General features: G+C 44.4%; 1 protein-coding gene across 2 annotated transcripts in view; it reads left to right on the top strand.

Annotated features, from left to right (window-relative positions):
* Nucleotides 1–15,088, top strand: part of GGA3 (golgi associated, gamma adaptin ear containing, ARF binding protein 3) — a 257,926-nt gene that overhangs the window by 165,300 nt on the left and 77,538 nt on the right. For both annotated transcript variants that reach the window (XM_068261937.1, XM_068261936.1), the window contains exons 8-10: nucleotides 998–1,135; nucleotides 6,692–6,773; nucleotides 11,814–11,930. In XM_068261937.1, coding sequence (XP_068118038.1) covers nucleotides 998–1,135; nucleotides 6,692–6,773; nucleotides 11,814–11,930 — 337 coding nt within the window. The remainder of the gene's footprint in view (nucleotides 1–997; nucleotides 1,136–6,691; nucleotides 6,774–11,813; nucleotides 11,931–15,088) is intronic.

Raw genomic sequence — 15,088 nt, 5'->3', positions numbered from 1 at the left:
TAGAAAATTATAGGGTTAAGAAGAGGAGTTTTAAGATTAAAGAGACTCTGAAGCGAGAATAAATCTCGCTTCAGAGCTCATAGTTAGCAGGGGCATGTGTGCCCCTGCTAAAACGCCGCTATCCCGCGGCTAAACGGGGGGCCCTTCACCCCCAAACCCACCCCCGCAAGACTTGGTCGCAAGTTGGTCGTAAATCTTCTTCTTCCTGGAGGCAGGGCTGCAGCCCTGCCTCCAGTCGCGTCTATCAGACGCGCATTGCCGCCTCTCCCCCGCCCCTCTCAGTGAAGGAAGACTGAGAGGGGCGGGGGAGAGGCGGAGATACGCGTCTGACAGACGCGCGTGGGGCAGGGCTGCGGCGGTTAGCCCTGCCCCAACCAGGAAGCGCCCCCCCCCTGCTGCACCGAGGGGATTTGGGGGTGAAGGGACCCCCGTTAAGCCGCGGGATATCGGCGTTTTAGCAGGGGCACACATGCCCCTGCTAACTATGAGGTCTGAGGCAAGATTTATTCTCGCTTCAGACTCTCTTTAAGCGTCAGGAAAGGGATGTTTTAGGTTTACATATTTATTTGGGTTGAAAAAAGACATACGTCCATCGAGTTAAGCTAGAAAAGGCTAGGCTAGAAAAGGTTAGGCTTCAGGAAGGGGGATTTAGGGTTGGGCATCAGGAAGGGGGTTTTAGGGTAGGAGTCAGGTAGGGGGTTTTAGGGTTAGGCATCAGGAAGGGGGTTTTAGTTTAGGGTTAGGTGTTAGGTGTTTCCCAAACACGGAAACTATTATATATATCTCAACTTATTTGCAGAAAATGAAGGGTTGTTTTGAATCGCTGAATCAATTTTGTAAATGAAATACTTTTCTATGAACACCGTTGTACGTTTCCATACGATGTTTCCTTCATGTGAACCTGCAAACTGTAGTATGTCTTTGACCAGCATGCAATGAGGAAATCTTAAAAATGCTGCATTTTTATATTGAAGTTGTCCATGGGTTTCCTCTGCAGGATGAAGTCAGAATGCAGAAGCTTAGTAAGCGTGTTCACACTCTGGAAGAAGTGAATAATAATGTGAAACTGCTACAAGAAATGTTGACACATTACAGTAAAGAAGACTCATCAGAGGGAGACAAGGAACTTATTAAGGTAAGATATTGATATATTGGAGGGTAGTAGTAAAAATGTTTCTGTACTATGTTAGCCAAACAAATAATGCAGGTAGAAAAAAAACAGTCTTGTAAAAGTAATACATTTTAATGGCTAACTGATTTAAATTAAATGATTCAAACTTTCTGGGATCTAGTCCCCTTTATCGAGCATATTTCCAGATGTTAGCTGAAGTAAAACATCGAACTGCTAAACAGTAATCAGCACAACTGTCATCTTAGTGTTTACTATTTACCTGCATCAGTGTTTTACTTCAGCTAACATCTGGAAATATGCCTGAAGAAGGGGACTAGATCCCAGAAAGCATGCATAATTTAACTTGATCAGTTAGCCATTAAAATATATTACTTTTACAAGACTTAGTTTTTTTCTACCTACATATACTGGAGGGAAAATAGGTGATTTTTTTTTTTTTTAATGTTCATGGGTTGCATTGATTTCAAGTGAAGGTCCAAGCAAAAAAACAAACAAACAAAAAACTCCACTTACCTGGGGCTTCCTCCAGCCCCTGGCAGTCGTTCTGTGCCCTCGCCGCAGCTCCGGTGGCTCCCGGTCTTCCCCGCTGCAGAAGCCGACCCCGCAAGGTCGGGTTCCGGGTTGGCTTCTTCTGCGCTCCACCGCGCGGGTCACGTGGTCCAGCCAACGTCATCAGGATTATACTTCGCAGGCACAGAACTACTGAGCCTGCGCAGTACAATCCTGATGACGTCGGCCAGACCACGTGACCCGCGCCGTAGAGTGCACAAGAAGCCGACCCGGAAGCCGACCTGGCGAGGTCGGCTTCTGCAACTAAGGACACCGGGAGCCACCAGAGCTGCGGCGAGGGCACAGAACGACTGCCAGGGGCTGGAGGAAGCCCCAGGTAAGTGGAGTTTGTTTTTTTTTATTAGCTTGGATGTTTCCTTTAGGCTGCTTACACATAGGGACGTTACAGGCACACGTTAGTGCGCCTGTAACGCTCCCCCAACGCACAGCAATGTAACTCAAGTGGGCTGTTCACACAGCCCACGTTGCGTTACATGTAACGCTGTACGTTGCCCGGAAAGTGCAGCATGCTACGGCGTTAGAGCGGCTATAGCCGCGTTAGACTGTTTACACATGCGCAGTAGGGGGCGGAGAGGAGGCGGGGAGAGCCAGCTACAGTAGCCGCGCACATGGCTACTTAATATTCACTGCACTGGCGGCCGCTGATTGGCCGGCGGGACCAAGTGATGCGGAGTGTCTCGCTCCGCGTCACGTGGTCCCGCCGGCCAATCAGCGCCACTCTGGGAGACTTTATCGGAATAGAGCCGCCTAACGCGGCTCACTCTACCGTCGGCTCTTGCAGCACCATACGTTGTGTTAGGTGCACGTTATGCGACCTTAACGTGGCACCTAACGCAACGTCTTGGTGTGCAAGTAGCCTTAAAGTGTATACCTGGCTAAATATGAAAATTAACCTGTGGGTGAAAATTGCATGCTTCCCTAATATTATCCCGTCCTCTTCTTTTTCTTTTATTTGCAGAACCACACCCACAAACCTATTGCCCACCTACTGCCCATATCAACCCCTTGCTAATGGGTTTCATATCCGCACCCATCTTGCAAAGTTTAGACCCACAACCCGAATCAAACCTCGTTTCACTCGTTCTCCCTAACATTAGCCACATTTGAAGGTTAATAAAAAGACTAAATGTGAAAATAAACTTATTTGTATCCAAACAGTGCCAAACAGATGTTTAGATATTTTAAACATTCTCACCACACTTTGGCAGACTTTGTTCGATAGCTACAGTGGCTTGCAAAAGTATTCGGCCCCCTGGAAGTTTTCCACATGTTGTCACATTACTGCCACAAACATGAAACAATTTTATTGGAATTCCCTGTGATAGACCAATACAAAGTGGTGTACACGTGAGAAGTGGAACAAAAATCATGCATGATTCCAAACATTTTTTTACAAATCAATAACTGCAAAGTGGGGTGTGCATAATTATTCAGCCCCCTTTGGTCTGAGTGCAGTCAGTTGCCCATAGACATTGCCTGATGAGTGCTAATGACTAAATAGAGTGCACCTGTGTGTAATCCAATGTCAGTACAAATACAGCTGCTCTGTGACAGCCTCAGAGGTTGTCTAAGAGAATATTGGGAGCAACAACACCATGAAGTCCAATGAACACACCACACAGGTCAGGGATAAAGTTATTGAGAAATTTAAAGCAGGCTTAGGCTACAAAAAGATTTCCAAAGCCTTGAACATCCCACGGAGCACTGTTCAAGCGATCATTCAGAAATGGAAGGAGTATGGCACAACTGTAAACCTACCAAGACAAGGCCGTCCACCTAAACTCACAGGCCGAACAAGGAGAGCACTGATCAGTAATGCAGTCAAGAGGCCCATGGTGAATGGACGAACTGCAGACATCTACAGCTCAGGTGGAGGAATCTGTCGATAGGACAACTATTAGTCATGCACTGCACAAAGTTGGCCTTTATGGAAGAGTTGCAAGAAGAAAGCCATTGTTAGCAGAAAAGCATAAGAAGTCCCGTTTGCAGTTTGCCACAAGCCATGTGGAGGACACATCAAACATGTGGAAGATGGTGCTCTGGTCAAATGAGATAAAAATGGAACTTTTTGGCCAAAATGCAAAGCGCTATGTGTGGTGGAAAACTAACACTGCACATCACTCTGAACACACCATCCCCACAGTCAAATATGGTGGTGGCAGCATCATGCTCTGGGGGTGCTTCTCCTCAGCAGGGACAGGGAAGCTGGTCAGAGTTGATGGGAAGATGGATGGAGCCAAATACAGGGCAATCTTGGAAGAAAACTTCTTGGAGTCTGCAAAAGACTTTCCAGCAGGACAACGACCCTAAGCATAAAGCCAGGGCAACAATGGAATGGTTTAAAACAAAACATATCCATGTGTTAGAATGGCCCAGTCAAAGTCCAGATCTAAATCCAGTCGAGAATCTGTGGCAAGATCTGAAAACTGCTGTTCACAAACGCTGTCCATCTAATCTGACTGAGCTGGAGCTGTTTTGCAAAGAAGAATGGGCAAGGGTTTTAGTCTCTAGATGTGCAAAGCTGGTAGAGACATACCCTAAAAGACTGGCAGCTGTAATTGCAGGAAAAGGTGGTTCTACAAAGTATTGACTCAGGGGGGCTGAATAATTATGCACACCCCACTTTGCAGTTATTGATTTGTAAAAAATGTTTGGAATCATGTATGATTTTTGCTCCATTTCTCACGTGTACACCACTTTGTATTGGTCTTTCACGGGGAATTCCAATAAAATTGATTAATGTTTGTGGCAGTAATGTGACAAAATGTGGAAAACTTCAAGGGGGCTGAATACTTTTGCAAGCCACTGTATATACCAGATCACAGGATTTACCAAATGCTTAGATAGGACTATTTAGAAAGTATTCAGAATAGAACAGAAGGTTTGGAATGTTTGTCACATTAATATTGCTGTGTCTGTTATTGCATATTCAAATTTCCTCCTTTTTTTTGATTCCCTGACATAATGTGAATTCTTAAATCAAAAAACAAAGTGCACTATGGATCCAAGATGGTAAAAAGCAGCCAAATAAAAGAATAACTCTCCTCAGCCACAGGCAAAACAAATATATGTAGTAGTGGCTCTCATCAAGTCTTATAGATGTACTGTATTTTTCAGACTATAACCCTTTTTCTTCCCCAAAACTTATAGTCCGATCATCTTCATGTAAACAGGCTCCTCTTCTCCTGCTGTGACCACCTCAGTTTCTCTGGGTTCTCCATGCTTCCTGCCTCTGCTGCCACGCTCCTCTTCTTCCTCACTCCAGTGGTCTTCAATTGAACAGGCTCTTCTTCCTGCAGCCAGTGGGACACTGTGGCCGCCTCAGCTTCTCCAGCTCCTCCGTTTCCTCCATGCTTCCATACTGCCACAAAGTAGTGCTTACTGTAACCACAGTGGCGCATGTGCGCGACACGTCGTGCGTGACCACTTGCTCAGCTGTGGTTATAGTGACAACTATTTTTGCGGCATTTTGCGGCAACTATTTGAAGACAGACGCATCGAGGAAATGGAGTACACGGAAGAGCCGAAGAAGCTGAGATGGCCGCAGTGTCCTGCTGGCTGCAGAAAGAGGAGCCTGTTTACCTAATTACAGACCACCATAGAGGGGGAAGAGCAGCGCAGCAGTGGCAGGAAGCATGGAGGAGTTGAGACGGGCGCAGTGTCCTGCTGGCTGCAGCAGAGGAGAAGAGATGCCTGCCTACATGAGGGGGAAAGGAGCATGGCGGCAGGATCAGGTGCAGTATGGAAGTGTTAGTGAAGTGTAGTGGTAGTGTTGTGCTGAGGTAGTGTAGTGTTGTGTAGTGTTATGTTAGTGTTGTGGCTGTGTTATGTAGTTTACGTGTAGTGTTGTGTGGCTTAGCTGATGGGGCAACCCGGGTTAGTGTAGTGTAGTATAGAATGTAATGTAACTGGTGGGGTCAGGAGGGATTAGTGTAGTTTAGCTGGGCATAGTAGCTTAGAGACAGTTTAGGGGGAATAGGTCCATAAGACACCCCTGCACTATAGACACACCAGGTTTAGTATTTTTTTTCTCCTGATTTTTGGCCTCTAAACCTAGGTGCGTCCTATAGCCCGGAGCGTCTTATAGTCCGAAAAATATGGTAATCTTTAAGTCCTAGTTCTCAGATGCACCGTCACCGCACCCCACTCTGGTATACTTGCACTGGATAATGAGGCCTAAAAAATCAGAAATCACTCTTGTTAGTTCTAGCCTCCCTGGTCACAAGTGACTCAAAACATTGAGGATCAGTTGTAGACAGCTGGCTCTGAGGCTGAGATGATGTTGCCTTCACACAAACAATTTATTAGGTAAAAGACTAAAAACAATGCACTCAACTTATACACAGGTATGCCCAGTTATGATGCATACAAGTAAGCATTTGGAACTGAGAAGACTTGCTGTCTTAATAAATATCAGCCGTCCATCCCATCCTCTGCTCTACTCATCCGCAATGACCAAGTGTGTCCCATGCAGGAGTAAGGCACACCGGATTGGTTTGGTTCCAGGAATGTTAGCTAACCCTTGATAACGTTCTATGGAACAAAACCAGTCAGGTCTGCTTTACTGCTGTAGGGGATGCACTTGGTCTTTGTGGATTAGTGGAGGAGAGGACAGAACACCTGATATTCATTCGTCATCTATGTATATCATCCCTCCACAAGTAGTTTTGTTACAGAGCAAAAAGTAACATTTTAGATTTTGTAGAAATTGTATAGAACAAATATTTTTTTCTACATATTTAGTTGTGGAGGTTGTAGATAGTAGATTTCCTCCGTCACTCCGATTTCCTCTCACATCCCAAAAACATACAGGTAAGTTAATTGGTTCCCTCCAGAATTGGCCTTTGTGTATGACATAAAAAAACTCTGAATGCAGTAGGGATTACATTATAAGCTTGACTTATGGACTGATAGTAATATGACAACTGAGCTCTAAAGAGGATGTCAACACAAATACACAAAAGTAATAATGTCTGTCTGTTTTTGTAGGAGCTGTTTGAGAGATGTGAAACAAAGAGACTTACTTTGTTCAAAATGGCCAGTGAAACAGAAGATAATGATAGTAGTCTAGGTAAGAAATTGTTAAAATTATTATTTACAGTTACAGCATAACTGTAAAAATCACGTTCATTTTGGTCTTGTAAAGCTATGTACACACCCATGACTAAAGTCAGGTGAGGCGGCTGATAATGACCACCATCAGGTATGTGTTCAGTAGCCCCCGTCCGATGCCCTGCAAGCGATCGGCCAGTTGGATCAGCTCACCCAAGCGTGACGCCACGCATTTGCCGCTTTGTCATCCCTCTGCCCCCGCATATCAAGTGTCATTGGCTGTACAGCTGACTTTGTCATCTGACAGCATCTGTGTACTGTTGGTCAGCGATGATGCCCAAAGGGTTTTGGTCCCGATCCCCGATGGGCGACATCCATCAACAGTGTGTACGCACCATAAGACGTGGTTCCCTCTGCTGCTTCCCTCTGCTGCTAATCCCACATTGTACACTTTGTAAAGACTTAGTATTATTTTATAGACGTTATCATATATTCTTGAACATAAACTGAAAATGTTGGGCCAAAAATAAGCCCTTACCTGAAATCTAGAAAAAAAAATCCAGAGAGCACAGTAGAACACTCAGGAATGCATTCATCCCTACTGCTTATATAGGCCGGCAGAGAACAGTCCTCAGAGGACAGTCAGTGACATGACTATGTACTCTGTAAAGTGCTGTAGAAGACGGCGCTGCTATATACAGTAAATACATAATAATTATATGGCAGGACATTAAACTATGACTATGGTAGGATTAGATTGTGAGCTCCTCTGAGGACAGTCAGTGACATGACTATGTACTCTGTAATGTGCTACAGAAGATGTCAGTGCTATATAAATACATAATAATAATATGGCAGGACATTAGACTTTGACTATGGTAGGATTAGATTGTGAGCTCCTCTGAGGACAGTCAGTGACATGGCTATGTACTCTGTAAAGTGCTGTAGAAGACGGCGCTGCTATATAAATACATAATAATATGATAGGACATTAGACTTTGACTATGGTAGGATTAGTTGTGAGCTCTTCTGAGGACAGTCAGTGACATGACTATGTACTCTGTAAAGTGCTGCAGGAGATGTCAGAGCTAAATAAATACATAATATGACAGGACATTAGACTAGGACTATGGTAGGATTAGATTGTAAGCACCTCTGAGGCAAAGTGGGTGCGGCCATATGATGTGGGTGGAACCACCACTATATAGCCAGATGTGGGTACCAACCCCCCTGTATAGGTGACAGGATGTCCCATTAATTTGTAGGGTGCCCCCAGTATAGGTAGAAGAAGAAGAAGAAGAAGAAGAAGAAAATCTTTATTGTCATTGTAACAACCGAAATTGTACAACGAAATTCTTAAGTGCAATTTTCCAGCAAAAGCAAAGATAGCATAACATTCCATTCTTACATACATTGCATTGCACACACCCCTTATCAACATGGCCACTTAGCAGCATTTAACATAGAAATGGCTGAAGGATAAAAACTGTTCTTTAGTCTATTTGTCTTAGTTTTTATAAGTCTAAGACGTTTTCCAGAAGGGAGATTTTCAAATAACACATGTCCTGGATGTGAGGCGTCGCTTAAAATTTTCTTAATATTCCTGAAACAATAAGACGTATATAATTCTTCTAATGGAAGGAGAGGACAGCCAACTATCCTCTGGGCAACCTTAATTACCCTATGAAGCTGCTTTTTCTGTGCTACTGTGCAGCTTGAAAACCACGCACAGAGACAGTAGACTAGGACACTCTCCACTGTACTACGGTAAAAAGACACCAACAATTTCTCAGGAATATTATTCTTCCTAAGCACCCTCAAAAAATATAGCCTCTTCTGTGCCTTTTTCACTACTTCAGCAATATGTGACCCCCAAGTCAGGTCCTCTTTAATAGTAACTCCTAAAAACCGAAAGTCTGTGACCCTTTCTACAATATTTCCATTTATAATAAGTGGCTGAATGTCATCTGCCTTCTTCCTAAAATCCACTATAAGCTCCTTGGTTTTAGCTACATTTAGGAGCAGATTATTGTCTCTACACCACATTTCCAGCCTTTCTACCTCATCCCTATAGGCAGACTCATCCCCCCCTGATATGAGCCCCACCACTGTAGTGTCATCAGCAAACTTAACGATGGTGTTACTATGGTGGGCAGGAACACAATCATGAGTGTAGAGGGTATAGAGCAGGGGGCTCAGCACACAGCCCTGAGGAGAGCCAGTGCTGAGACTGATAGATGAGGAAAAATTTGTACCCACTCTAACCCTCTGAGGACGATCGCTCAAAAAGTTCTTAATCCAGAGGCAAGTTGAGTATGGAAGCCCTATGTCTGACAATTTGGTCACCAGTCTATAGGGTATAATAGTATTAAAAGCAGAACTAAAATCAATAAAAAGCAATCGTGCATAACTCCCTCGCTGCTCTAAATGGGACAGTACAACTTGGAGGACAGTAGCCACCGCATCCTCTGTGGACCTATTTGATCTATAGGCAAACTGATGTTGATCAAACATGGGAGGAATAAAAGACAATATATAGTTCCTGATGAGCTTCTCAAAACACTTCATAATCACAGGTGTCAATGCGACTGGCCTGTAATCATTAAAGAGGAACTGTAACGACAAAACGGCCCCTGGGGGGTACTCACCTCGGGTGGGGGAAGCCTCAGGATCCTAATGAGGCTTCCCACGCCGTCCTGCGTCCCTCGGGGGTCTCGCTGTAGCCCTCCGTACAGCCGTGACGCAATATTTACCTTCCTGGCTCCTGCGCAGGCGCTCTGATGCCTCTCGGCACCGAAGTAGGCGGAAATACCCGATCGCCGTCGGGTCTGCTCTACTGCGCAGGCGCAAGTTTCCGGCGCCTGCGCAGTAGAGCGGACCCGACGGAGATCGGGTATTTCCGTCTATTTCCGTGCCGAAAGTCGCCACAGCGCCCCCGCTGGAGCCAGCAAAGGTAAATATTGAACTGACAGTCGGCACAGTCGCCGGCTGTTCGGAGGGCTGCGGCAAGACCCCCGTGGGACAGAGGACGGCGTGGGAAGCCTCATTAGGATCCGGAGGCTTCCCCCACCCGAGGTGAGTACCCCCCAGGGGAGGTTTTTGTTGTTACAGAGTCTCTTTAAGGGTAGTGATGGTCTGTTTTTTGGCCAGAGGAACTATAACAGAGGATTTTAAACAAGTTGGTACAATTGATTGAGACAGGGACTGATTAAAAATCCTAGTGAAGACCCCAGCTAGTTGGTCTGCACATTCTTTTAAAACACGTCCTGAGACACCATCTGGTCCAACTGCCTTTCGTGGGTTGATGGCTCGCAACGTACGTCTCACATCATGCTCCCCCAATACATAAGGGGCACTGTTATTGATATCTGAATGGGGTCTAGCTGTCTCATATGAATCCACTTCAAACCGTGCTAAATAATAATTCAATTCCTCAGCTAACGATGAATCACCGCCCACATCTCCAGAATTATTTCGATAATTGGTCATATGCTGGATACCCTGGTAGTGATGTGCAGCCAGTATAGGTGGTAAGGTGTCCCCAGTATAGATAGTAAGTGTCCCCAGTATAGGTAGTAAGGTGCTCCCCCCCCAATATAGGTAGTAAGGTGACCCCCAGTATAGGTAGTAGGGTGTCCCCAGGCAGTGGTTGGGTGGGTAGGTAGGTAGGTATCAGTGTGTGGGGTTTTAGGTAGGTGGGTAGCAGTGTATTCGTTTAGGTAGGTAGGTAGCAGTGTGTGGGTAGGTAGGAAGCAGTGTGTGGGGGTTTTAGGTAGGTAGGTAGATGTGTGGGTTTAGGTAGCAGTGTGTGGGTAGTTATGTAAAAGCTTGTAGGGTTTTAGGTAGGTAGGTGGTAGCAGTGGGTGGGTAGGTAGAAGCTTGTGGGGTTTTAGGTAGGCAGGTAGGTAGCAGTGTGTGGGTTTAGGTAGATAGGTAGCAGTGTCTGGGTAGGCAGGTGAAAGCTTGTGGGGTTTTAGGTAGGCAGGTAGGTAGCAGTGTGTGGGTTTAGGTAGGTAGGTAGCAGTGTGTGGGTAGGTAGGAAGAAGTTTGTGGGGTTTAAGGTAGGTAGATAGCAGTGTGTGGGTAGGTAGGTAGGTAGCTGTGTGTAGGTTTGGGTGGGTGGTTAGGTAGGTTGGTAAGGTTTAGGTAGCTAGGCAGCAGTGTGTGGTTAGGTAGGTAGATGGGTAGCAATTTGTTGGTTTAGGTAGGTGGCAGTAAGTGGTTATGTAGGTAGTGTTTCTCTCTCCCCCCCCCTCCTCCCTTCTCCTCCCATCAGACCTGCAGATCAGCGTGGCGAGCAGGGGCAAAGACCTCAGATCAGCGTGAGACCCGGCGGACAGAGCGGCACACAGTATGAAGCCGCGCGAGTCAGTCCATATGCAGGAGGTCACTTCCGCATATGAAGTAGTTGGGTCCCATGCTGTCTGTAGGTCTTCCTGTCCCGCTCGCCGCGCTGATCTGCAGGTCTGATGGGAGGGAAGGGAACACAAGGGGCAGCCCAGCCCGAGCCCCCTGCAGGGAGTTAAGGCCACAGACGAGCCGAGGCCGAGCACAGCCGCAGGGGCGGCAACTCAGGGCTCCAGGTGTCACCCCCTAACATGAAGACACCCGGGGCGGGCCGTTCCTGCCGCTTGACGTTAGGAACGCCACTGGGGCAGAGGAGGAGCAGAGACACTGCAGGAGAAGCAGAGTACATGCTGAGGCCCGGTCAGCAGCCAGCAGATGAGAGCAATGTGGCTAGGCCTCACAGGCCCTTAGTTATACATGCTGCTCCGCCTCTGGCCGGGAAGGGGGGGGGGGGGTTACCACCCACATGACAGCAAACAGCAGTTGGCTGGTACAGGTCAGTACATCCTGTGCTTATCCTTCTGGCATTTATTGTGACTATTGAAACTCACTAGTAGCTGCTGCATTATACAGTACTTGAGCCTAACAATTTTTCTATTTATTTTTAAGGTAAAAGTTGGGCGTTCAGTTTATACTTAAGTATATACAGTATATGCTTTTCTGGTTTTCTTGATCTCTGAATACATTTATGGACATCCTTACTTTTATACAGGGGACATTCTTCAGACTAGTGATAATTTATCTCGTGCCATCAATTTGTACAAGAAGATAGTAGAAGGTCAAGACATCAATGGGGAGCTGGAGGTTCCAGAAATAGTGCAAAGTAAAGGTAAAGGTTACTGACACTGTAAGACTGCTTGGTACTTCGCATATAGAAATGTACATATATATTATTTGATATATCTATCTGTCTATCTAAACAGGACTTTTTCTGCATTTTTTTATTTATTTTAATGTTTTTTTATTATTTATTGTTTAATTGATTACTAACAAAATAAACATTTGTAGCTGACAGATAAAATAAAAGAGAAGTTGATTGAAATTAGGAATCGTTAATACTCTTTTTTTCATTCCTGCCTGAAGAGGCAGGATTGAAGATCTGCCCCTGCTTTAGGGGCTGCTGGGCCCCTTGCTTTTGGCAAGAAAATATTGTCAGAAAATACATGAGCATTCCATATTTTGACCCCTGCTCATCTTACGTCCAATATAACAGTATATTCATGATCCGCACATTTTTCTCTTTCCATAAATACCATATTGGCTTGTGCTATTGTGTTTTGTTACAAAGAAATTTAATAACGGGGATTCCGCTTGTGTTCTGCTTATAAGCGTGGTATGGAACTGTCCAGCATTGTCTCAGCAATGTAACGATGCGGGTTCCATGGTGATCGAATATGAGAAACCGCTTCAAACTCGGGCAGATTATTGTCCTATGAAAGTAGGAGTTCAAGACTGCTAAACACAAGGAGCTACTAGCTTTAGAAATCTTATTGCATCATAGATTACAATTAACCTACTGCAGTTGCTTTAAAAGCATTATACAACTTAATACTGAGGTCTCAGTTCATAAAGCAATGGTGGAGCAAGAAGTGGAGAATTAACAGTTGCATACAAAATGTTCCCGATTAGGGTTACCCAACCCTTACCTTATCTAGTGAAAGTGTGCAAGAACGAATCCCTTATATATGTAAACCTTCGGCGCTAATCAGACATTCCACCACCATGAGCACCAAAAAAACTTGATGCGCTTACCAGGTAGTTACAGACCTTGATTATAGGGTCTGTAACAAAGCATATGTGATCAACGACAGGTATCTCCCCAGCTGGCCTCCTCTCCAAAGTGCAGGTGTCAGCAATGATTCACAAGCTCCCGTATGCAGTCATTCCCCAATACATGTATAAAAGACAATAATGGGCTCATCTAAGCGTATCAGTCTTATATTTAATAAAAAAATTCTGTTTAAAATACACATTAAAAGGAAGTAAAATCACTCACATCTGGGTCCTTATGACAGGGACCCAAAGCAGAATACAGCATGTAAATAACACAGGACGCCGTCCAGCCAAACGTCCGCCTCGCCCGACCGGTTTCACTATTAAAGTTTCCTCAGGGGCTTAAAGACCAGATGGCTGGATCGGCACATATATATACATACAGTCACCTTAACTAGGAGGTGGTCCCCGGTAAAGCCACGCCGCTCGGTCGGAGGAAGCTTCCTGTATCACAGCGCTGCGTTCCACGCAGCGTCACTTCCGCTCCGCCGATAGTGGCCAATAGAAATATACATCACATATCATAAAGAGGCCTCTAAATTGATACTGCTCAAACCTATAAAAATTATTAATTAATAAAGGTAATACGCAGTTTTAAATACAAAATAAAAATGATATATCCAAAATTATAAAAAACTTTGAAATAAACTTAGGCAGAATTACCTGCTCACTGACATGAAAATGGAAGGCGTCCTGTTTACACCACATCATTTAAAAGTAATCCTGCACTGCCATCTACTGGATCAAATAAATTACTACAACTTACATATAAATTCCTGTTTTTACACATTAGAAATAAAACAATTCAGGTCTAATTCAATATTTAATCCATATGGATTCATACAATTTATCTCATATATCCACTTAGTCTCAAGTTTAGATATTTCCCTTACTTTATTAGAACCCCTCCAATTATTTAAATATTTTTGAATGCCACAACAAAATTAAACCTGATGGATCTCTATTCTGTTTCAATCTAAAATGATCTGAGACTGAATGACCTTCAAACCCATTTTTAATATTATTTGCATGTTCCCCCAACCTTTCTCTCAATTTTCTCTTAGTCCTACCCACATATTTTAAACCACAAGGGCAAATTAATAGATACACTACATATTTGGACTCACATGTAATAAATTCTTTCATCTCATAGGGGCTTGATTCACAAAGCGGTGCTAACCTAGTTAGCACGCCTAAAGACTTTTGGGCGTGATAAGCATGGCACTAAGTAGGTTAGCACCGCTTTGAGGGAAAAACTCAACGTCGCATAGGGTTTAATGGCATTGCGCGCGTAAAACTTTGTGCGCATAAACATTTATGCACGTAAAACTTTACGCGTAAAACTTTGCGCGCAAGTTTGTTTTATCACACCTAAACTGAGTTTAGGCGTGATAAAGGGATTTTCACCAGCGTGCTAACAGTTAGCACGGCTTTGTGAATCAAGCCCTAGGAGTCTCAATACAGGTAGTGCAAACCATGCACTTTCTGCATTTGAAAAAACCTTTCTCTCCAAAGAAGCTCAATCCCCTATAATGTGGTTGATCTATAGCACTCCCCGTTATTATATCTTTAAAGGACCACTCCCACGAATCAATAAATTTTTAACCATCCAACAGTATATATCATACATACATACATATATATATATATATATATATATATATATATATATATATATATATATATATATATATATATATATATATATATATATATATATATATATATATAGTATATATGAGTCTTGCTGTGTCATTTTTTTATATTTTGTGATGTCCCTTTAATTTACTGTTTGCCACTGAAATCGGAGTCCATCAGTCCCTTGCATAACGTTGACGGACTTTTGTATCTAATAAACGTTGCAGGGGGAGCCTTTGCAGGGTTTGGTAGAAAAAAGACGAGATGGTTTTGCCATGCAATCCCAACTGTGAAGATCATTGCACTCGTGCTTACCCCTCAGCAGTAGCCGTTATTTAGAAGGACCCCTCCGCAGGCTTTTAGGGAGGCAGCTGTCAGCGCAGACTTTGCTGCGCAATAAGCCGCTCTCCCTCTACCTTGATTCGCCTGCGGGTCTGCCAATGCAATGATGACGTGTAGAGGAGCTGAGTGACTCTGCGGTGGCAGAGTCAGTATGGGCTTCCCTCTGTCTATCGGCGCGGCTCACGTCCTTATGACGTGCGGCGTAATGAGCGCAGAGCTCGCTCTGCTGTACTG

Source organism: Hyperolius riggenbachi, chromosome 12 (genome assembly GCF_040937935.1).
Source record: "Hyperolius riggenbachi isolate aHypRig1 chromosome 12, aHypRig1.pri, whole genome shotgun sequence".
Lineage (NCBI taxonomy): Eukaryota > Metazoa > Chordata > Amphibia > Anura > Hyperoliidae > Hyperolius > Hyperolius riggenbachi.
The sequence above is the reverse complement of the archived record's forward strand: the minus strand, read 5'-3'. Positions and strand labels throughout refer to the sequence as shown.